General features: G+C 41.9%; 5 protein-coding genes across 10 annotated transcripts; 1 reads left to right on the top strand and 4 right to left on the bottom strand.

Annotated features, from left to right (window-relative positions):
• On the top strand, positions 1–2,816 carry LOC116199610 (pollen receptor-like kinase 3). The gene is made up of 2 exons (XM_031530041.1): positions 1–1,555; positions 1,856–2,816. The coding sequence occupies exons 1-2, from the start codon at positions 169–171 to the stop codon at positions 2,560–2,562; spliced, it is 2,094 nt and encodes a 697-aa protein (XP_031385901.1). The 5' UTR covers positions 1–168; the 3' UTR covers positions 2,563–2,816.
• Positions 2,817–3,576: 760 nt separating this feature from the next.
• Positions 3,577–7,088, bottom strand: LOC116199611 (transmembrane protein 87A-like). Of its 2 annotated transcripts, XM_031530043.1 has the most exons (6): positions 6,748–7,088; positions 5,488–6,406; positions 5,234–5,329; positions 4,636–4,772; positions 4,235–4,439; positions 3,577–3,850 (listed from the first exon to the last, which is right to left on the bottom strand). In XM_031530043.1, exons 1-5 carry the CDS (start codon positions 6,939–6,941, stop codon positions 4,277–4,279), a joined length of 1,509 nt encoding a protein of 502 aa, XP_031385903.1. In that variant the 5' UTR covers positions 6,942–7,088; the 3' UTR covers positions 3,577–3,850; positions 4,235–4,276. The 2 variants fall into 2 exon arrangements, with proteins under 2 accessions (XP_031385903.1, XP_031385902.1); XM_031530042.1 differs by lacking the exon at positions 3,577–3,850 and having other exon boundaries at positions 3,863–4,439.
• A 526-nt stretch (positions 7,089–7,614) lies between these two features.
• On the bottom strand, positions 7,615–9,961 carry LOC116199612 (sm-like protein LSM1B). Of its 4 annotated transcripts, none has more exons than XM_031530044.1 (5): positions 9,561–9,961; positions 9,348–9,371; positions 9,028–9,096; positions 8,743–8,921; positions 7,615–8,087 (listed from the first exon to the last, which is right to left on the bottom strand). In XM_031530044.1, exons 1-5 carry the CDS (start codon positions 9,619–9,621, stop codon positions 8,010–8,012), a joined length of 411 nt encoding a protein of 136 aa, XP_031385904.1. In that variant the 5' UTR covers positions 9,622–9,961; the 3' UTR covers positions 7,615–8,009. The 4 variants fall into 4 exon arrangements, with proteins under 4 accessions (XP_031385904.1, XP_031385906.1, XP_031385905.1 ...); XM_031530046.1 differs by having other exon boundaries at positions 9,055–9,096; XM_031530045.1 differs by lacking the exon at positions 9,348–9,371.
• A 251-nt stretch (positions 9,962–10,212) lies between these two features.
• On the bottom strand, positions 10,213–13,062 carry LOC116200304. The gene is made up of 5 exons (XM_031531164.1): positions 12,870–13,062; positions 11,706–12,235; positions 11,444–11,612; positions 11,255–11,321; positions 10,213–11,152 (listed from the first exon to the last, which is right to left on the bottom strand). The coding sequence occupies exons 1-4, from the start codon at positions 13,060–13,062 to the stop codon at positions 11,302–11,304; spliced, it is 912 nt and encodes a 303-aa protein (XP_031387024.1). The 3' UTR covers positions 10,213–11,152; positions 11,255–11,301.
• A 6,295-nt stretch (positions 13,063–19,357) lies between these two features.
• LOC116198615 (probable nucleoside diphosphate kinase 5) lies at positions 19,358–22,412 on the bottom strand. Of its 2 annotated transcripts, XM_031528806.1 has the most exons (6): positions 22,205–22,412; positions 21,229–21,453; positions 20,665–20,772; positions 20,374–20,480; positions 19,921–20,011; positions 19,358–19,663 (listed from the first exon to the last, which is right to left on the bottom strand). In XM_031528806.1, exons 1-5 carry the CDS (start codon positions 22,273–22,275, stop codon positions 19,980–19,982), a joined length of 543 nt encoding a protein of 180 aa, XP_031384666.1. In that variant the 5' UTR covers positions 22,276–22,412; the 3' UTR covers positions 19,358–19,663; positions 19,921–19,979. The 2 variants fall into 2 exon arrangements, with proteins under 2 accessions (XP_031384666.1, XP_031384665.1); XM_031528805.1 differs by lacking the exons at positions 19,358–19,663; positions 19,921–20,011 and having other exon boundaries at positions 20,082–20,480.
• Between the last annotated feature and the right edge of the window lie 407 nt (positions 22,413–22,819).

Genomic DNA, 22,819 nt, shown 5'->3' with positions numbered 1-22,819 from the left:
CCCATCCTAAGGCTCTCTTGTTGTCAACCAAAAGTCTCCCTAAAATCTCACAACCATGAAGGATGCACAACAAACTAGTGAGAGAAATCGAAAATTCAGCAAGCGGTTCACGAGAAGTATTACATTGACACGGGAAACTATTGTAGGGCATCATTTTGCGGCTAAGTAATGGCCGTGGCGCGCCTTCTCGGGCCACTGACTTTCTTGTGCATTATTCTCCTCTTGATCACCCTAACACCTGAAAGGACTGATGCGATGTCCCAGTCCGATGCTCTGCTCAAGCTGAAAAGATCGTTCACGAATACGAACAGCCTCGACTCCTGGTCGCCTAGCTCCGATCCCTGTGAGAGGACATGGGAAGGAATCATTTGCTACAATGGAATCGTTACGGGGCTTCGGCTGGGAGAAATGAACCTATCGGGGAAAATCGATGTCGATGCCTTACTTGCAATCCCGGGACTCAGGACCATCAGTTTTGTCAACAACTCGTTCTCCGGTCCGATTCCTGAGTTCAACCGTATGGGTACATTGAAGGCCATTTACCTATCGGATAACCAGTTCTCCGGAGAGATAGCGGGGGATTACTTCGCGAAAATGGGATCGTTGAAGAAGCTCTGGCTATCTGAGAACCAATTTACCGGGAATATCCCCTCATCGATATCGCAACTGTCACATCTCATTGAGTTGCATCTCGAGAACAATCAATTCAGTGGCGAAATACCATCTATCGACATACCAACATTGACGTCCCTCAATGTGTCCAACAACAAACTCAAAGGAGAAATTCCTCCAAGTCTCTCAAAGTTTGACGAGAGTTCATTCGCTGGGAATGCCGGCCTTTGCGGAGGAAAGCTAGGCCAAGAGTGTCCTAAGGAAGCTGAGGTGCCTATGCCACCGAACGGCAATCAAGGGTCCGGTAGCAATGACACTTCGAGCAACAATCAAGGCACTGACAGTGGAGGAAGCCATAAGAGTAGCTCCAAGATTATCATTGCGGTAGTCATAGTACTGGTGCTGATTTTGATTGTTGCAATATTCGTGATCCTCAGGATGCAAAGAAGGGGAAAGGTGGAAGAGGCCAACTTCGACGTGCTAGCCAAGGAAAGTGCCGATGAACCGCCCATTCAGAGAATCACATCGGGATCCAACAGGAAGGAAATGGAACTACCTAAAAAAGGCAGCCTGAGCAACTTGAGCCGCAAGGGATCCAACAGTCAGTCAAGGGGATCGGTGAGCGTAGATCTCGTTCTGTTGAACAGAGAGAGAGGGAACTTCGGAATGGCGGATTTGATGAAGGCTGCGGCAGAAGTGCTTGGAAACGGGGGACTGGGGTCGTCGTACAAGGCCGTGATGTCTAATGGGCTTACCGTGGTGGTGAAGAGAATAAGAGAGATGAATGGGAAGGAAAAAGATGAGTTTGACATGGAGATGAGAAAGCTTGGGAAGCTACGGAACCCGAACATCTTAGCGCCTCTGGCTTATCATTACAGGAGGGATGAGAAACTACTGGTTTGTGAATACGTTCCGAAAGGCAGCTTGCTTTACTTATTACACGGTATGCGATCTCGTGCATTAACAGCTCTCTGGCAATTTGTGTTGACATGCCATATTTTGTTCATCAATTCGTGTTGTTGTTCATTGATTTTGAGTTCTATCGCTTAAAGAATGTGCGTCAGTCATGTAAATTCAAGTTGGCATGTTCATGTCTCGTCGTGTTTGAACTGTCCCCTGCAGCTTCGAGTTCATAGTGTTCTTGTTATAAGTTCATGCATCGAGACTTGTTATCCTGGCTCCTACACCTCAGCATGCACTTTTTCTGAGTTTTATTCTAAGAAGCGATCGACATGACGTTTAGGTGATCGTGGACCTTCCCATGCCGCTCTTGATTGGCTGACGCGCTTGAAGATCATCAAGGGAATCTCCAGAGGAATCGGTGTCATACACAACGAACTTGCTTCTTCAGACTTGCCCCACGGCAATCTTAAGTCGAGCAATGTACTTCTTGGAACCGATAATGAGCCTTTACTTGCAGATTATGGATTTAAGCAATTGCTCAACACGTCCAATGCCCTACAATCACTATTCGCATACAAGGCCCCTGAAGCTGCACAGTATGGGATGATATCTCCCAAATGCGACGTTTACTGCCTTGGAATCATAATTCTGGAAATCCTTACGGGGAAATTCCCATCACAATACTTGCATAACGGCAAGGGTGGGACTGATGTGGTTGAATGGGTGATAGCTGCAATCTCCGAGGGAAGAGAAGCCAAACTGTTTGACCCCGAGATCACAAGCTCGACGAATTGCTTTAACGAGATGGAGAAGCTACTTCACATTGGCGCAGCTTGCACGGAAACTAACCCTGAGCTACGGTTAGACATGAAAGAAGCCACCCAAAGGATAGAAGAGATACAAATCGAGGGGAACCACGACGTGAGAGCAATTCAGGTTTTTCCATCGCTTCGAGATGGATATGCCGACAGTCCCACCAGATCGGCTGAATTACACAACCCATCGGCCCGCCGAGAAGATGATAGTTTCGTGTTCCCTATATCATAACTTACTAGTGATAGCTATTAAGGATCTCGTTCCCAATAGGCTTTTAGAGATCAGAACTACTTATTTTGTTTTCCATGGAGTTTAAAGCATTAGAAATGAGTTGTTTCGGGACAATATTGAAATGTTAATGCTTTCGAGAGCAGAGAGGGCGCACAAGATTGTAAAGATTCTTGTGCTGAAGTACATATTATAAGCTGTGAGATAAATCATGTACATTGTGAAACCGTGCTGCTTCTAACATACTACTAGTTTCCACGAGAATTTATGAAATCTCAAAGTATTAGCATCAAGATATGCGGACCTCTCGAGGAACCGAGCCTGCAGGGTTGAGTTTTCCCTTGAGGGTGGTCTGGGCCCTGTTCCTCCTCTGGCACCTCGGAGGCAGAGGCGCGATCACGAACCACTCCCTGGAAAACAATATCCTGTGTGGTAGAGCGACCCTCTCAATCTGCTTGTCCATGTGCTCGTGGCCCTCTGCATTCTCGTCAAGTCCTGGAGAGATGAACTGCTTGATCATTCGCGGTTCTCGTGCTCTTTATAGTCGGGACAAGTTAAGTATGGGAGAGGACTCTGGTCCTTAAGTCATCCAAGTTTGGGGAAACTGAGATGTGCTAATTATGCTACCACATGGAGATATTGGTGAAGATCTATGGAAGCTAATTATTCACCGGCATGCACCAAGTTACTCTTCAGAAATCACATTCCGTTCCGAGAAGAGGAACGTATTACAGATATGCTATCGCTCCAGAAACCCGACTTGGAGATGTTCAAGCTGGCAGAGATCGGCTTGGTTTCATCTACGACCTGCCGTACACCAAGTTTAACGGACTCTCAGTGGTAATGTTCCTCTATTTCCACGTTGTTTAGATTCACCCACATCGACTATTACAAGCTACCTTATCAGACGAGAAACAGTGATATTGCTGTCACTTACACGTTGATGATCGAAGCCGTAGCCACAGTTCTCGGCACTGATATATTATTTTTGCATCTTCTAATTGAGCAATGTAGTGGTTAGCCAAGCACCAGAAAAATTCAGTCTAAAGAGCTCTGTTTGACAATTCCTATGTTTCGCATTGTTGAACAAAAACCGATTTTATCGAGGGGTTTCTGGGTATTCCTCATTCCGAGGATCCATACAGCACTCCTCATGGAATTAGAGCCATGCTGGTGGAAATCGACAGTCATGCTCAGCAGGCTCCAGAATGAGCAACAACAGGAACCCTCAGGCTGGTATTAGCCGAGAGAGGAGACAGCACGACCAAGAAAAGACGCTTAACACAGATATCTGCAAATATGATTAAGACAGAGATAACATTTAGTTCCCCTTTCCTCTTGATAAAAATGATTGCTAGTATCACATATACGATCATATGCAACAATCTTAAGAATTTCACCTACAATGAAGTAAAAGCACAATGGAATCAATATTAATATCTACGTAGGCACTAATCACACAACTAAAATCAACACAAATACATTAGGCGAAGAAAAGAATGTATTTCTTGCGAAGACCCCAACTCGCAGGTGTTGATCTAACAGCGAAATTTGATCCACCGCCTCGCACTGATCCTCCACGAACCAATATAGTGTCATGATTATGACCTAACCGACACCCAGTGGGCGGTGATTCCAGGGCAGAATTCTCTAGAGCAAATTGCGGGATTTCTACCTGTTCATTGATGATAACTGTGATACAAGATAAGCCCCTAGTTCACTCAGTCTTGTCTTCTTCCATGTCGTTGTCAAACTCTCCATCACTGCCCTTCAAAGCTCTAGTTTCATCTTCATCAGGGGTCGATAAGTACGGTTTGATCTGGGTCATGTTTGTCTCGTCCTTCTCAAACTCTTCACCCAATTCCTCAGAATAAGCATACCTGAGGCAATAGAACAGAGTAAAAATGGAGAAACAATGTCCCATGGGAGCTCGTATTTCTTATCCAAAGACTGACGGATTCTAGGGTATTATTATTGTAAGCAAGAAAATTGGATTTCATGAAAGACTTGCAGTTATGTTTCGGTTATAAGTGGAGTTGGTGCAGAAATAAACAAGATACAGTGAAGTCCTTTTACCGCATAGAGTTCTGAGAAGGTGCCCAGAGGATACAAATGATGCACAAAAGGGAGAACGACAGAACTTGCCAGAATGCCGGGATGATCCATGCATTTTGCCACCGCTCGTTGTAAACATCATTGGCCTTAAAGTAAAGCTGCATGACATGGTCAACCGCATGGGTAAGTTGTTAACCCCTCATACCGAAAAATACAACCAGAATGCAGACAAATGGCGTATATGTATATTGGCACAGAACACTGCATTTTCCTAATCCATATATAAGCAAGAGATCAGATTACAATACTGGTATGAAATTTAAAACATCTCGTTCCTTCAAGCAAAAAGAAAAATCTCATTCCTGCCAACCTGTTAGATAATGACCTAGCAAAAATTCAGATAGTATTTTCAGCTTGCCATTAGAGCAAAGCATCAAGAAACTAAACTGTAGGTCCACTGCATGTCGATATCTCACACTATTTTTTAAAGTCAGCATCCATCGTTTAGTTGTTGGTGCGAAAAGTATTTGAATCATAGATGACAGATGGAAATAGCAGAACAAAGTCGAACCACCTAATATGCATAATGTAACGGTCTATGATCTTGAAAAAGCTTTACCTCATAACATATCCAAAATACAGAAAGAACCACGGCAACTGCTAAGGCATTAGTGAACTTTCTGTAGATATCCAGTTTCACAGTCATCCTTTTGACCTGCGACAAGCCATAGAGAAAGCATTACAAATCAAACTTGCTGGCGGAATATAGGTATACTGAATGGTTAGAGGAGAACCTAGATGACTAATATCAGTCCATGTAAAATCATGGGAAAGGAATAGATAAGTACGGTGAAAGAGATCTAGATCAAGTACCTGAAGCTTACTCAGAGTAGCATTGAGAGAAGTGAATATCCAGAGAATGAAAAAGGCATCCAGAAATGCCACAGGAAGCACCAGAAACAATCTAGCCTTTCCCGAAACATCGTTGACTGCGCCAACATTTTCTACCAATTCAAGAGCTTCAGAAGCCAAAAAGAAAGTCAGCCCCACCATGATGACTTTCGAGGTAAGCCCGCCAAGAGTGGGTCTCACAACACCATAGCCCATTGCCACAATTAGGATGATAAGGCGTGATATGGTCCGTTTAACTGTGCCGAAAGTAACGGCCCATACAGTGATCCAAGTAGGCCTGATTCCAGTCTGATTGAATGCAGCATAGTCAAAGTACCACATTAACATCTCAAACAGGCCGAGAATCACAACCAGGGATATACAGTTTTGCAATTGAAGAATTTCTTTCCAGAATCGTGCGTACTGAGAGAACCAGAAAACTGCGAGGATCACAAAAGCAAGAGACATGAACCGATAGAAGTTCATGAGTGGAGCCATTCGACCCGGCAGGTAACCAGTAGGGTTCTTCCAGACAGTCTTCCCCGCAAGAGCTAACTCTCTGAGATTAGGGTCACAATGGATAAAATACAAGTTGTACATGCCGGTTCTAGTGATAGGTATCTGTGTCTCCGTCATCCTCGCAACTACTTTATTCTTGTGGAATGAGACGCCAAACACCCTGGGCCAATCTGGGTCCTTCGAAGACGGGCGGCGAATGATTTGTCCCTGCGTGCAAACACCCAGCTTCGCAAGATCGGCCGTGCAACAGACTTCTCTCTGACCCCCGTAGGCCGAACCTCCGATGGTCTCTCTGTCTTCCACCTCGAAAACAACAGCCTGCACTGACCCCGAAGTAAAGTTTGCATTTCCCTTGGGCCTCCAGAACGCAACTTTATCAAACCTGGTACAGAGTGAATTACACCAGTTGGTGTTAAAAAAACATGATTTTGAGGGACATTCGAGGAACAAAACTTTTATTCGTAGCTCATGATCTTAGGACAGGACTACTTCTTGGGTTGTTTCTGTAGCTCATGAATTTGCAGAGAAGACAAGGGTGTCATCAAAACCGACAAAGGCTAGATCCAAAACCTCAGGTGCGGCGTTTCTCTTTCAATCAATTGACGGTAAAAAGGGGGAAGAAAAAAGTCCAAACTTCTCCTCCAATTCGCGTCAATGGGGAACAGAATCAAAGCACATTGATCTCACGAAGCGACAACAACGTCAGAAAAATTCATCTCGAACCTGATGTATGAGGTCTCGTTCTTGTCAGGGGAGGCAGCGACGATCCCCTCGCTGCCGCCGTGGACGACGAAGGCGTTCCCCCGGCTGACGAACCTCTCCCCTATGTACTCGTGGACGGACCCTTCGGTGACGACGAGGCGCCAAGCCAGGAGGAGCAGCAGAGCAGAGACGGCCGTTCCCCGGAGCCGAGTCATTGAAAACCACAGCTACAGAGAGAGAGAGAGATAGAGGATAACAATGGCGGATCGGGAGAAGAGACGATGAGTTTGGTGTGAAGTGGAGAGAGCTGAAGTTGAAGGCGAAGTCTCAACTCTCTCTCTCTCTCTCTCTCTGAGATGTGGAGTGAATGGGAAGTGAGAGCTGAGCTCCGAAAACAATCCAGCTGCGCCCGGGCGTATACGCCTCGATCCCCGAGGAAGAACCGACCGACACCCTCGCAGTGCCCCTCGGGGCCATGCACCGGGCGCATGTACAACTACACCCCGCTCAACCATCTCTGACAGGAACTCGAGTCTTAACCGATCTATAAATCCTAAACCGACCGCTCGTACAGTTGAAGGGAAACTCGGCACATTTGCTCTAAGGAGAGACTCCATTTCCGGCAAATATTTGAATTTGGTAGAAAGAAGTACCGCGAGATAATCTTCCTTCGGGTTCGTCGTCCATTCGGGACTGGGAGTACCATGGCAGCAGTTATGTACCGCTTCAAACTCGAAATATTGCAAACTGACCATTTTTATAGTACTCATCGAGATGCCCATGATGCCGATATGGTGTCCCATACTATCTATCAGACGCCGAACTTCACTGCAGTTTTCACTCTTGGGAGGCGTTTCCCCTTTGGGTGATAAGGCCCCAGTCACATCATCAAGAAATAAGTGTTTATAGACTTCAAGGATGTGAATCCACATCGTAGAAAGGGAAAACACAAAACTATAGGGAGTGAATTGGTTATCGACTGACTAGACGTGAAACTAAAACTTCATCGTATGAAATGTATTTCCCCCAGAGAAGTAGGGAGCAGACTCAATGGACTAAATCAACAGGATCCTGCTTCGAACCAGTGAAAAAAAATGCAATACAGCAGGAGCTCGATAGCTCGAATACATTTCCTCAAGGCAGGCAAAGCTAAAAGGATGAGAATACAAGAAGCGAAATCCACCTAGGCATCCCTCCACCCCGACATTGTAACCCGTAAAGCGTGGTCAATTCCCTGTGCTAGAATTCACTGAGAAAGGCATTTGTTCATTTGAAGGAGGATTTCAGTCGAAATCCAAGAACTCCATTCTTTTCCTCATAGTTCCTTTGAGGTCGGTAGCCTCCCTCTCAGCCTTCTGTGCCTGCCCATACATTCCGATCCAGTTCAGCATGCTCCATGTATTAACCACGGATGTCATATATAAGATACGAGAGATGGTAATTTTCAATGTGACAAGAGTCCAGAGGCTCAAGACTCCAGCCATAATAACATTAAGAATATCTGTAACAAGACATTAAAACAATCGATGAGGCGACACAAACATGATTCTCTCAAAACCAGCGTCTCTTCCCCAGTTTTGTCAAGAGAGTCATTTTTTTTAATCAAATAACACAGAAAAATTACCAGTTTCCGACCCTAGCGAACATAAATTACAGTCTGCAGCAGATACATGAATAAGTACGTATTTTGCATTAATAATCGGTTCCCCTCAAATATAAGTACCTGGGAATTGTTCAGACATTTGACAGTCACATGAGTCAACCATACTATAGTTCTCAAGTACACAGAATTCATAGTTTGAGTCATATGAGTAGAATGTGAGGAAATGTTCAAACTACCGAGTCCAACAAAAAGATAATGACAGCACAATACAAATCGAGATGAACACAAGACTAGACTCTCATCCAATCAAGAAAAGGTTACAGTTTCTAAATTTTATATACTTATGAATATCAAACTAAAGAACCAAGAGGATATTTCAAGGCATGATAACAGAACAGAGTACTAGTACTTACCCTTCTAATTTCAGCTACTGAGACCTCCGTCATGTGAGGCGGAAGCTCCTCTTTCTCCGCATCGAGTTCTCCAATCAGCACAACGTTTTCCCCACGGATCACATATAGACCCAGTGGGATGTCGCAGTACAAGTCACCAACAATAACTCTGTCACAAGCGCCTTCTAGAACAGCATTTGCTGCAAGCAAACAACAATTGAAGATGCGAACAGACTCAGCAATGATGGAATATAATCAACGAGGCAGGTATAATACGAATAAAAGACCCAAAAAGGAAAAATGTACCAAATTGATCAAAGGAACGAAGTACACCTAACAGCTTCCGACCGTCACGGAGCAGGATCAGAAGTTTCCCTGTATTAAGGAAATAACAACCCGAATAAGCAACAAGATTGCAGAATCATCCTTAACTATGAAGTTGGGGATGATGACGTTTCACGGATGGAAGCTTTTCGATATATCATCGCAGGACTTTCTCGGCCGCCTTATTGGAGGCAGAGCTCACTGAGGACCGGCACGACAAGAGGACCATATGCTTATCCAAGATCTTCTCAGTTCATTTTTAACCTCACTAACGTATTCCGAAAAGTCATGACCGAAGTTACCAGATCCCAGTTCTGCTCCCGAATCTAAGTTCATCAGCAACAAATAAGTGTAATCCATCAATACAAAGAATCGCATGACCGGCATGGGAACAACTACTGCCGCATGCTGCTGTCCAGCGTACACTACAACCATACAATTCTTTCAAGCTCATCAAATCAAATTTCATCGAACGTTCATGCCAAGTGAAGACGAAATGGGAGCTGAGAGCTTACTGTCGAGGTAGCTGGCAAGAGAAGTCGAGAGGTAGAGATCTTCCGGGCCCGCCCAAGACATTGATGGTCCGCTTCAACTTCCCAATCCTAACCCACAATTGGCATTGCATAACCCTAAAATCCCGAAATCAATCCCAAAGATTCGAACTTCGCGAAATCCTTCGACCTACGAACTCGAGTGCCGCAAACACAACAGCAGCAATCCTCGATCAGGGAAAAGGCCTAATTTTGCAGAAGGGTTTCAACGAAAGAGACCAATTTCTTTGGGAAGAGACACCCAATCGAATCGGAAGACTCCACCGAGAAGATACCGATTCGTCTGATTTCGGGAGTGGAGAAGACGGGAGGGACAATTTTGTGTGCTAGGGCTTGGGATCTTTCAAGTACTACTGGGAAGTAGATTCTGTACTACCAATCGTGCCGTGGGAAATTCTACCGTTACTTTCGGGACCGGTTCCTATTTCATTACCCTCGTTAGATTTTAATTTTTTGTGGACGTCACTTCCCGTGAAAAGTTGATCTAACCGTTACAGAAGCCTCATAGAAGCTAGTGGAGGAGAAATTCTGGTAAGAACGATCGGGGAGCTAATACCCACCGCAAATGGCTTCGACATGGCAAAAGAAAACCCAACTACAATGGACCTTGTTCAGTCTACATCGGTCCTCCAGGGGCCTGGTTGAGGTCATTAGGCTAACCTTATTTTGGTCGCCAAGGCCCATGTCGACTAATGTCCGGTGACTCTGGTCTTGTCCTTGAAAAGCCTGAGCGAGGCAATGCCTTCCTCTTTTGGATCACTAGGAGTCCGTCCAGTCTCTTGATGGTCAAGACGAGGGCTGGCAGCTCAATAGCCGAACCATGGTCAAGCCGACCTCCATCGGCCAGCTAAGGGCTTATCTCATTCCAGGTGAAGGTGTTATCGCACTTGCATGAGCATTCGAGCAGGGCCAGTGCACCATTACAGCAATGGCGTTGCTCGATTGCAGATGCAAGATTGATAATGCGAGTTGAATACAAGGCCGGCGCAATCATGTCATCCATCCCTGCAGCGATACCGCGTGGAATCCACTCCCAATCGTGGGAAGATCTATCTTTTGCGTATTACAAAATACGGAATTGTCACTCGTTTTATGGAGTTCTGCTCCTTGATCCTTCCGATGAGTTGATCTACCCTTTCGAAAAGTTGAACCCACACGAGATATCAAAGCTGATGTGCAGCGAATGACATGCTTTAATTATTAATCTCTCATAAACTACATGATGAAAAAGGGTTAAACTCAGCCCCAAAAAGTAGAAGAGTGCAGAAAATTATATATATGAGATGAAAAATGTAAATCTCTTCTAACTTGTGCAGCAAAGACTGCACAAATCCATGGACCGGGTGATTCTTTTTTGCCCATTACCATGTGCTGCACTGAATTAAACAGATACAATGCAACCATGAAAAAAAACGGAATCCCGTTAGAAAAAGTCTTATCGTGATCTCGATCATTTGGTATGTTGGGGCCACAACCAATTTCCGGACTTATTGATGCTTTTAAATGCTTCAGTTTCCCAGCTGTACGAGTCTCAGCGTTTTGATTGACTTCTGAATCTGCATATGAACTGCCAGATGTTATAGGTATATAACATGTAAACAAGCCGAAAGAATTGATGATAAGACGATGGACTACTTCTAAGAGTTTTAGTTAAGTACCGTTTAGAATTATGTTCATATTGCAGACGGCGCCTTGAACCAGCCGATCATATCTCCAGGACAATATCTACAACCATATCCAAGAGCACGATGAATGCCCATTCTCATCGCATGCTTAAATACACGAAAATATCACAACGTACAGATTAAGCTTAGCATTCAAATTCTGAAGGAAAGGAATGAACTTACAGTCAGAATCTGTCCTAACCCATTTAGATCCATCATCACTGATCTTTTCCTTCTTCTCATCGTCTTTATCTGCTTTCGGAGCAGGCCTGTCCTCTATGTACTTTTTAACGGATGATGCCCGTGAAGAGTTCCGCGGGTAGATCTTCTTGCGAAGCATTGTCCTCAGAAGCTTCAAGAGAACGTCATTCCAAAACAACATCAGCAAACACAAGTTAGATTAACCAGTTTTGCGTTCTGCATCTTTGAAAAGTTGTATTCATACCTTTTCCATGCGAGATTCTTGGAGCGTGTCTCTCAAGCTTGGTGTGGGTGCGAACCCGCTATGGCAAACAAACATTTTTTTGAGAAGGAAAGATACGGACTTCTTCCCAATAGCTTTCTTGCTATTATCCGTGCAAATCTCCTTACATTTATGAATTATAACGCTAATAGTCCGTTCAATCTCCTCATCTCTGTCATCTAAATCAGTTGCAATTGAGCTGCTGATCCGCCGATCGACCTCTAAGCTCGACGGGCAGTTTAGAAACCTGTCCAGCGGAAGATCAGTGGGCTCCTTCTCTGTTTTCAATGAGGATTTTCGGGTCAAGAGCTTCGTGAGCGCTTTCTGCAATTTCCCGACCTCCTCGGGGGTGAAATCGGAGAGATCGGGAGATGATGATGGCTCTTCCTGGTGTTGCTGGGTTTCCTGATTCTGGGTCTCTCCCAAATCACTATTTCCGAAAGTCCCAATCGCGAGCAACCCATTTGGCCAGTCGCTGAATTCCTCTCTAGATTCTTGTTTCGTGTGACGATCTGTGAGACAGAAAGTTCACAAAAAATTTTGGTCATTCATTTCCTGGAAGTTAAAGCAAAGGAAAGGATTCGTTCAGGCTCCAGTTTTGATTCCTCTTGACAAAATGCAGTCCAAATACATATGAATTGCAGATATGGGATACGAAAAGCTTACATACATTGAGATCAGGTAAGGTCTATTAACTGTGAAACTGGCTCGGGTTCCGCCAAAAAAAAAATGACACCATATGAAGGATTTTTACAAGCAGTGCAGACTCAGATTCAGTCAAATTATAGCCTGGGGATAGTTTTCTACTTAAATGATCTGATCGGCTCCATTTCACGAACTGAACTTCCAGTCACGGGATTGTACTCAAACCATAATGGAAATAAGTGTTCACCGACACGACAAATCACAGATGAATCGGGGTGATCTGCCTTTTGGAAGGAGCATTCAAAAGGAAAAGGCCAAAAGGTGGGAAATGTTAAACTCGACGTGTAACTTGGCCAACAAGGTACAGCGATAGGAGCACGAACATGCATTCCTGAGCTAATAAGATAAACGGAAACGAAACTAAGGCTGAACGAAGTGAAAAATGCCACGACTTAAAAGCTCTGCATTGGAAGAACAATTAAACGGTAAGATATTGCTTACAGTTAGAGGATGAAGCTGCAGGACCAAACTGCCCGTGTCCCGGTTTCCCATTTAGCTTGTTCTGCACCCAACTGAAGAACTGCGAAAATCCAAACCCACCGACCACATCACAACTCTCACCATCATCAGCAAATACACAACAAGCATAGATGAATTGAATCGACGAACAAGAAAGCGATATCGTTACCTTCATGATCAGTATGAGAAAAGACAAAGACCCTTTTGCTTCTTTCCGAGTTTGAAGCTCAACAGAGGCAATGGGGGAAAACGGTGGAAGCTCGGGTCGGGATAAATCAAGAAACAGAGGCAATGGAGGGAAGTTTGTGATAAAAATGACCAATGAGGATTCAACTTTGGGGTTGTCAAAGTTTGATGAATTTCATGGCCGGAAGATTCAAGTGGGGGTTGGGGGGTTCAAGTTCCCAGCCAATGAATCTTCGGACCCTTCTTCCCAAGTTCATCCGAAGTAAGATTTCCTTCTCATAGTTCACAGCTAATATACCCACCTGCAACAAGACATTCATTCCATTCTGTATCAGGCCCTCCTCATCCCAATGCCCTCTGCCTTAATCTTTGTGCAAACTAGTCATACTACGTGCCATTTTTACACCCTTCTCAAATTGCAAGCTCGGTCCTGATCTTTCCGTGATGCGCTGATTGGCCCTGCGACTTCGAGAGATGTCAAACCTGCCATCTCGAATAAAAGGTTCGATAAACCGACGATTTTAGGCGAGATGATTGGACATGTTGGTGTAGAGTAATGACCTATGAAAGAAGTACATACATTTTGAACACCTAATAGTTGTTGACGCCGTGTGTCGTATGTTAATGTTTCTTACGCTCAGTCTGAGGTTGCTGCTAATATTCATGAAAAGTACCGAAACATTTCATAAAAGCTAAAGTAGCTGAGAATGATTGCTAATTTAAAATTCTTGAACACTAAATCGGATGTGGTTGAATGATACTTAAGGTTACATTACAAGAGCAAATACAATTCACAAGTCACTTATCAATCTATCAGGCATAAGCATATATATATAAATCCAGCAGCCAAAATTAATCCGTAGTTCAGAAAACGCTCTAAGGTGCTTCCCGGATCTCTCGTCCCACTCTTATGTCTCAAAATGAAAGGAAGCAACGATCTGGCAGGGAGGGTTATCGGTGAAACTTCAAGAAACATGAGGGGGGCATCAATAATTTGCTACCAATAGAGGGGTGGGCTTGTAATTTACATAGTAATTTAATTTTCTCTTTTTATATAAAAAAAAGGGAAAAATAGAGAAATTGTCTTCCATAGTCATTGTACACAAGGAACTTTGAGAGGATACTACGGGGGGAACCTTTTTCTGGAACAAGCCCTTCCTTTACTGGGGGCCACCCCCAAAATCAAGAGCCCTCCTAACACCAGCCGTCGGATCATGATCGTGTGGTGATCCAAATGAGCAAAAGCTGTAACCACATCTCAATGGACGTACTAAAATCCAATGGTGTTGGGCTTGACACGAGTGAGCCGATGAAGATTGTTGTTGTTGAGGCTAATGAGGGAATTGACGCGAATAATTATCTTAGACCAAGTTCACTGGCATTACGATCGAGTTCACTTAGTTAAGGTCAATTAACATTTCTTTCGTTAAAAAGTTATACACGATATCGTCGAAGTTCTGCACCATCTGCCTTTTTTTTTTTTTTCTGCTGTCGATGGTGTCCGGCGCCGTAGCAACCGACTAGTCCACCAGGCGGTATATTGTATGGTCTGGGGCCTGCCCTTAAACCCCAGATGCCGACTCCTAAGAGAATAGAACCATGAACCTGGTCTACTGCTTGTTGTCAGCTTATCAGCGGATCTAACTCCTCCTTGGTCTGCACCATCTGTCTTAATTAATAGTCACTGAATCATCCAAAAAAGAGATATTAAAAGAGAATAAATAAATCTAATTGTAAGAAGTGCGGTCTTGATAATACCGTTTAAGTTTTAAGAAAAAAAATTTCTATCCAACTTAAATAAGCTAAATTTCACCAAAATGTTAACGAAATTGCTTTTCGTGAGACAGAGAATAACAAGTTGGTACTAGTGCTTCGGCCACGGTTTCCTGGCAAGGAGCAATGAGCAACGAGCAACTTGCATGTATCTCAATTACTATCATATTAGCTAGGTGAAACATATGATAGGTTAGTCACCAAGTACAACGTCACAAAACCCATAAAGTACATAAATATTAATATCAAGAGAACAATCCAGAATATACGAGTTTATAAATGCCACCAGATACATGGTAGTTTATCCTTAAAGAAAAATGCTACGTTTGTCCCAAACACGCCTTAAAACCTTTATGTAGCGAAAATGCAAAAGTACATATATTCAAGATAATACTATTATTGCACAAGAGCTAATTCACTCGATGGGTCGTGCTACTTCAGATTGTGGTTTCATGACAATTAAAGTGGAATTGGAGAAGGCGTACAATCGGCTAAATTGGGCTTTCACTAATGATACTCTCATGAAAGCTGGTATTCCTGACAAACTTCGAAGTACCATCATGGATTGTGTTACATCTCCTACTATGCGGGTGTTGTGGAACGGGACGTCAACAGATGAGTTCTCAATGGGACGAGGTATTCGACAAGGATGCCCATTATCACCTTATTGATTAGTCCTATGTGTAACGGCTAGCTCATTTGATACCGGATGCAGTCGAAGCGGGTCGATGGTGCCCTATGAGAGTTGGTAGACAGGGTCCAATGATTTCCCATTTCATATCTGCTGATCATTTATTATTATTTGCGGAAGCGTCGGAGGACCAGATGATTGAAATTTGTTCGGTGTTGAATCAATTTTGTCATGCTTCGGGTCAGCGGGTCAGGCACTCGAATTCGGTTGCCTTCTTTTCCAAAAATGTTGAACTCCACAGACAGGAAGCTATTCTGCCGCATAGCTCTTTCTCGCGCACGGAGGATCTCGGAAAGTATCTTGGTATTCCCATGGTTCATGGTCGTGTGAGGAAGTCCTATTTTGACTCCGTAGTTGCTCGGTTCCATCGAGGCTGAATGGATGGTCAGCTTCGATCCTTTCCATGGCAGGCCGTGTCACACTCATCCAATCAGTTCTTACAGTTGTTCCGAGTTAACCGATGCAGGTTATGCAGTTGCCCGTGAGTGTATATAAGGAGCTTGATAAACTTTGCAGAGACTTCAGAGGGGGTCATGCTTCGGATCGTCGCAGGATTCATCTCGTCAGATGGGATACTATTACAAGACCGAGAAATCTTGGAGGGTTGGGTATTCGAAGGTTCAGGGAGTTCAGTACAACGCTTCTAGGTAAATTGGGATGGAGTTTATTGACCCGACCCTCTTCCCTTTGGTCCCAGGTATTACGATACAAGTATGTTAATAGGGAAGGTCGTGATCATTCTTTGACCCGCCTTGTTCTTTAATTTTCTTGGGTCGTTGGCTCCGTTAACTTACCGAAAAAAATACATATATGCGCCAAAAATAACATCATCTTTCATGTTATTCGATATTGCCCAAAGTTATAGCTATCCTCTCAAGTGAAGTCGCATCAATATAAATAGTAAGTATTGCACATTACAATATTTATTGATATTTATTGGTAATTTAAATTACTAATCGAAACTAGCTTCTTTCTTTCTTTAAATATAACGTTTATATCAATAGTGTTGTTTCTGATTGTACCGTCAAAATTAATGGGATTAACAACCCCATATTCACTTCAAACCTCAATGCTTTCAACGGTTGATATGCTTGCTCTAAAGAATTGCCTGATGCATATGGCTTGTTGGCTTCTAAAGCACAACTTTCCATGTAGCAAAACCGTTCAAATCATCAATTAATTAATCAGTTAATAATCATATGAACTTGAAGATTAGTGGATCTAAACTTAGATACGTGGCGCAGAGTTAGATCTCATCTCATCATATGACAGACCAACACGTGTATCAAAGACGGGTCGGGTTGACTTCCTACAACCATCTAAAATTAAATTTCCAAATGTTAAGGGGCCAATTGGGCCATTGCTCTTTTCCCATGAAACCCAATTATGTGTATTTTAATTTTCTCCCTTTATAACTCGAAACTAATTAATAATCATAAACAAAATAATAATAATAATAATAATAAAAGAAAAAATGAGAGGAAAAGATCAATGGGGGCCTTTAGTATGAGCACCGATTGGTTAATACAATAATCAATGGAATCTAAGCCAAACCCTGACTAGGACATAATTAATTAATAATCGGATTCATTTAATTTTCTTATTGGTGACTTCCGTACACTAAATATGTAATCAAATTTATGTTTATTCATCTATAAAAACCAAATGAAGAGAGAAGGTTTAAGACTCAAGTCCGAAGCTTCTGATCGGTGAACATGATGAACGTACATTCTTTGCTTGGACCACCTCTTAGAGTTGCTTCATGCTCATATATATAAAAATTGGGATTAATCGATTGATTATGTGGTTCTGGTGGGTTCACGTAGTTTGCTCAAAAGGAACTGATTAGGGTTGAGAACCCGATAAGCTAGGTGTCGGATGTTGTTTGGCCTTGAGTACTGATAATATTTATTATATATATTTAGCAGCTAAAAGTAACATAATTTTAGCGTTATCTTTTTCGGAAATGCTTATTGAAAAATAGCACAAATTTAAATCACGTGATCACAGTTCAGACACATATCAACAAAAAGACCTGAAGTAAGTACCTCTATTAGTTTAACATTTGAAAGGACTGAAGGACGACATACAGATTATCATGTTAACACAACATAGCTTGGAAAAATATAATAACAAAACTTCCGCCAGTGCAATGACAATCAAGCTCATCCTTGCCATGATTAATCTGGAAATTAAGCTTACAGGGTACTTCTTTTATGGTTTTCGGTTCGATTTTTTTTATGACAGGTAATATCATGATTAACTATTTACAACTTTAGTTGTCTATTTATATATAAAAGAAACTAGCTACTTCTAATTAAGTAATGAGTCGATAGTATTAGAAATTCGGACATGACCAGTTTGGTTGTATAATTAACTCATTATCAGGTTCTGCTTCATAGCTAAAAGTTGGATTGTAATTTCATCTCTTTTAATTACCAGATAATTCCATTTGGATATGTTTGAAACATTAATTAGTGTACTAGCGAGATAAAGATTAATTCCATCCATCTATCTAATAAACACAGACAAATTTATGAGAAACCAGTTTCGGTTTTGGTCAAAGCAAAGATATCGTGGCAACTTCCCTAAAACGTCTTTCGAGATTGTCTAGGCTGATTTGCAAAGTCGGATCCCTTCTCCCAGCTTCTCTCTATATATATAGTCAAAATTCCAAAGTTGAACCAATCTTGCATTCCCTAAAACGCAAAAGTAAATCAAAATATCTACCCCGTATCGTCATGCATTTCGTCAAATCCGCTCTGTGATAATCTAAAGACTACTCCCCAAGCGTACAAAAGTTGTCTCGAGATGCATGTCTAACCGATCGAGTATACATGGAACCAAGTAGAAATCACTCCCACCAAGAAACCAAATCAGATTAAACTAATGAACACAAAAATTAATTGAAAAAATAATAGTCTTTTGCATGTGCCAAGTCTGGGCTTTGGGGAAAGCAAGAAGGCTAATCAGAAACAGAAGAGGGGAGGGTTCTAAGGGTTTCCAAAATTGGAAATATTGACATTTTGCCAAATCGAACTATGACCTTGAGTGATGTGGACATCTCTCATCCAGGAAAGTGGGGGCCACAAGGCCTCTCTGTTTGACCAGCTCGACTTTTGATTGGCCCTTCTTAATTAATAATCAAAAGAATTCAAATTAATTAGATTAATTCAATTCTCGACAACCTTCGTTATTATCGAAGCCAAGAAGAGGATGACAAACAAACAAACTCCCTGCATGCATGTGTGTGCTCCAAAGGGTAAAGTCTTGCACTATACTGTATAAGATACACGAGGGAATGATAGGCCTCATCTGTCCCGAATCATAGTTCGATAAGGGAACCTCAAACCGGGTTAGCCCGTGAATCCATGGATTCAACTTTCATCCGAATGATCCCAAACATAAAACTCAGGTTAGTTTGATCGGTCAATGTTCAAATCTTTATCTTTTCGGAGATTGAACTCGCCAGGAGTAGTTCCTAAAACGTAGTGGAAGCAGCAATATGTCTCGAATTTTGATACTAATGCATGTGCTGGCAATAACCCCGTAAAATGTCAAGTACTAGTCAATGGTGAAGGAATTTGCTGATGAGGAGAGTATGGATTCGATAAGGAACCATTCCCATTGTGTTATTTTAAAGGTCGCAGTATTGTTGGACATCCAACTGAATCATTATCGGATAAGGACCCATGAAACTCACATATTCTGGTCCTGTTTCCCAGCATAGTTACGATAACTTCAACTTTACTCGTTTATGGTGTTGGAGGACTTCCCTCAACCCGAGAAACATGCCGATTTCAAGTGAGCCAACATGGAATTGAGGACAAACAAGCAGTTTTCACTGAGATGAATTGTTCAGTTCATATGTGATATACGCACATAAGATTACAATCTTAACTCCGAACTCTTGTTCCTTTTGCTTTTCTCTCTCGTTTTGCAACTTACTCTAGACGATTGGCTGGGGCAAAATAAGTTAATTCGATAAGAGGCCAAGTCCGAGAGATTCACTAAATCGACATAACTCCGGACATCAAAAATTAAGCTGCACACAGGAATGACAAAGGCTATGCCTAGATTCATCCATGACTCTTGTCGTCCCATTTTTTGTGCCTTCATAACTTTCCTGCACATTTTGAAAAATTACTGAGCCAACAGAGACATTATTGCTCTTAACAGTGCATTGATAATGTACAATTTACCAAATCTTCTCAGGAGAAAATATTAAAAAGAATTTATAGTTAAATGATCCAAATAATCTGTCCGGTATTTCTTATTTTAGGCCAAGGTTCTCAATATCTGACCAGGAGCTCCCTAGCTAATATAATTTATTGTCTCTCTCTAGAAACGGTACTGAAATCATAGGCAGATTTGAGTACGGACCGAGTAGTTGCAGAGCAGTCATTTCATGCGCAAAAGGACTATGCTTTTGTACATCCAATCTAAAGTTCATCGTGTTGTATATCTCCCCTGCCTGTAAAAACAAAGAGGCAAAATGCAAAAAAGTTGGGATTCTGACATGACTTTCTTGCTTGGATCAAAGATGAAACTAAAATTTGGCGCACAATTATGCATTCATGTAACAGTCCACTGATTCTGGAAGTCTGTTTTCTTAACATCGATTTATGGCTAAGCTTGGGCCTTTCTGTGGAAAAATATCAAGAAACATATTCACCGCGACAAATCAAAAGGAGAAACTTATGTAGACTATGCAAACAAGAAGTCAATGACATACAGAGTAAAATTTACTTCATGATCTATTCAACCCATTCAATCTAAAACAGTAACCATCGGGTCAAAGAATAGGGCTCTGTAAAGGGAGGGCAAACCACTGACTCGTTGATGTGTCGAAGAAGAAGGATATCTCTCGCTGCGCTGATTGAGGAGAATCTGAACCATGGATGCAGTTCTTTTCTACATCAGTTCCGCACATAGCTCTGATACTGCAAACAGAAAACACAGAATGAGCAGATTGTCTAATAACAGACTCATTTGCATGTAAACACGAGGATTCAACTACATCAAAGGCAACAGAAATACATATTAGCAACTCCAACAACCTCAACCGACACAAGGTGAAAGGATCAGAACTAGAAATGAATGCACATGGTTTGTATATGAGTATACCTATTAGGATGAGTGATCTTAGCTTTGCTTCCATCTGTTGGTCCAATCAAAGCTCGCCAGTCAGAAATAGCATTCTCTTTCTCCAAAACCATAACCAAAACAGGGCCACTGACACAAGGCATTGGCAAACATACAAACAGATAGTAAATAGCAGGACAAAACAAGTTTATTGATGTGTAATATCATGAGTTTTACGAAAAAAGTGATATATTAACTGTCAAATTCTGCCGATACATTGATTAGAATCATAGCAACTCTATCCAAAGAAGTAATTAAAATTACTCTTAACAGCACTAAGTTTAGCCTCAAATACAGATTTGGGATTTCAGAACAGTATCTCACTCTTTATAGATAGTATTTGACATGGCAGATAAGAGGAACAGAAATTTTGTCCCACTCGAGAGAACAACTAGCTGTCAAGAATCCTCCGGTGCTTTCCAAAATTTTCCAGTTGAAGTTTTAATCATAATTGTGCCGAGAACAAAATCATAAATCAAGTTGCAACATAAGGGGATGATACCAAAGAATGAGGAGTGCTATTCATCAACTGGGGAAGAACTGTACCTGGTCACGTACTTGACGAGGCTATCAAAGAACCTCTTGGTGGAGTGCTCAGCATAAAAGCTCGACGCACTATCTTTATCTAGCTGAATGATCTTCTCTCGTGAGATCTTAAACCCCGACTGAAGAATGGTCGCCTTGATTGCATCAGTATGGTTGCCGAGTACTCCATCTGGTTTAATGATGGCCAATGTTGCCTCCTTTTCTGTACTCCAATCGCAAAAGGACCTGCATTTGTGAAGAATTTACACCAACAGTTACAAGTAAACAAAACCCTTTAACCCAACATTTCAAACTCCATTTAAAAATGTCACTGTCAAGGTCGAGCAAACTCAAAACTATGGTTTACGAGGTCCAAACTACTAGAGCAACCATTACTATAGACCTAACAGGATCCGAGATTTTAGTGCCACTATCTTATCTTTCTTCCCCTGTTCCTACCTATCATTTTTCAGATGGAACCTGGTCCTAAAGTACATCGAAACTCCTGGCCCTGCTATTTACATAGGAAACAGAACCGAAACTACACATTTTGACCGAAATCAAATTGACGTTGAGTTTCTACAGCATTTCGGAAACTTCAACTTAAATCGGACTACGGAAAGCTTCCAATATCGAGTACGAATAGAGCACACCGGTACCATTTTCAATTAAAATTGTACAAGGAAGAGGAAGAGCTTAATTGAATGGTAAAATATGCTGCCTGGCACACTAACGAAAAAAAGAAATCCATTTTTTCCCATAATTTCATCTGCAAAATCTTGCATTTATCCCAAATATTACTCAGCACAGCTACTACACAGTTTCTGCATGAATATGTTAATGGTTCTAATAGAAACAGTAATGAGCTTCAATTAAGCTCTTTAGTTGGTTCAGAGCTTATAGTTATGAGCTGACAATGAGTCCCAACTCGGTAATTGAGACGAAAGCTTTCCCAAATCATGGCAAATTAGAACCCTAGCTGAGGTGATTGATTTACCTGGAAGCGAGGAGGAGGAAGGTGAGGCAGCTCGTCGGGAATGGAATCGTATAGGCATTCATCAGAGGCATCAAACAGCACACTCCACACCCAGTGAAGCTGCAATCATCAAGCAAACACGAACGGGCACAGAAATCGAAGAATAAGAAGAAGAAGCAGAAGACGAAGTCACAGAGCTCAAAGCCTCAAATCATCAAATTTCAGTGTGAACATTTCTGATTTTTCAGTAATTAAAAAAAACGATTTTTTTCGGTAGGTAAAAAAAACAATTTTTATCTTACCTTCTTATTTTAATTTCCTTATATTCTGATAAATTTTACGATTAACAACCTAAAAAAACACAACATTTGCACTTTTTTTCTAAATATAGCACGTATTTTAGAAAATAACACAGAAAGACACGACTTCTGTTTTTTCCCTAAATATAGCACGACAATTGAAGAGTAACACAGAAAGGTACGATATTTGTATTTTTTCATAAATATAACACGATCTTTAAAAAAGAGCATAGAAAGGCACGGTCTTTAGGCACCATCTTCTTTTTTAACATGCTAGAATCGCAACTAAACCTGAAGGTTGTGTCTTTCTGTGCTTTTTTTAAAGGTCGTATTATAT

The sequence above is a fragment of the Punica granatum genome, chromosome 3 (assembly GCF_007655135.1).
Source record: "Punica granatum isolate Tunisia-2019 chromosome 3, ASM765513v2, whole genome shotgun sequence".
In the NCBI taxonomy this organism is placed as follows: Eukaryota; Viridiplantae; Streptophyta; class Magnoliopsida; order Myrtales; family Lythraceae; genus Punica; species Punica granatum.
Note: the sequence above shows the minus strand (reverse complement) of the source record. Positions and strands in the feature narration are given on the sequence as shown.

Coding starts and splice junctions, on each gene's coding strand:
- LOC116199610 (XM_031530041.1), top strand. CDS start 169: ATGGCCGTGGCGCGCCTTCTCGGGCCACTGACTTTCTTGTGCATTATT. Junction 1,556..1,855: donor CTTGCTTTACTTATTACACG/GTATGCGATCTC, acceptor CATGACGTTTAG/GTGATCGTGGACCTTCCCAT.
- LOC116199611 (XM_031530043.1), bottom strand. CDS start 6,941: ATGACTCGGCTCCGGGGAACGGCCGTCTCTGCTCTGCTGCTCCTCCTG. Junction 6,407..6,747: donor AACGAGACCTCATACATCAG/GTTCGAGATGAA, acceptor ACTCTGTACCAG/GTTTGATAAAGTTGCGTTCT. Junction 4,773..5,233: donor TATTTTGGATATGTTATGAG/GTAAAGCTTTTT, acceptor CATGTCATGCAG/CTTTACTTTAAGGCCAATGA.
- LOC116199612 (XM_031530044.1), bottom strand. CDS start 9,621: ATGTCTTGGGCGGGCCCGGAAGATCTCTACCTCTCGACTTCTCTTGCC. Junction 9,372..9,560: donor TCTTGCCAGCTACCTCGACA/GTAAGCTCTCAG, acceptor TGATGAACTTAG/ATTCGGGAGCAGAACTGGGA. Junction 8,088..8,742: donor CAGTAGCTGAAATTAGAAGG/GTAAGTACTAGT, acceptor ATGTATGGGCAG/GCACAGAAGGCTGAGAGGGA.
- LOC116200304 (XM_031531164.1), bottom strand. CDS start 13,062: ATGAAGGTAACGATATCGCTTTCTTGTTCGTCGATTCAATTCATCTAT. Junction 11,613..11,705: donor AAGAATCTCGCATGGAAAAG/GTATGAATACAA, acceptor GTTCTCTTGAAG/CTTCTGAGGACAATGCTTCG. Junction 11,322..11,443: donor GGTTAGGACAGATTCTGACT/GTAAGTTCATTC, acceptor ATATGGTTGTAG/ATATTGTCCTGGAGATATGA.
- LOC116198615 (XM_031528805.1), bottom strand. CDS start 22,275: ATGCCTCTGATGAATGCCTATACGATTCCATTCCCGACGAGCTGCCTC. Junction 21,454..22,204: donor TTCCTCCTCCTCGCTTCCAG/GTAAATCAATCA, acceptor TCACAAATGCAG/GTCCTTTTGCGATTGGAGTA. Junction 20,773..21,228: donor CTCGTCAAGTACGTGACCAG/GTACAGTTCTTC, acceptor GCCTTGTGTCAG/TGGCCCTGTTTTGGTTATGG.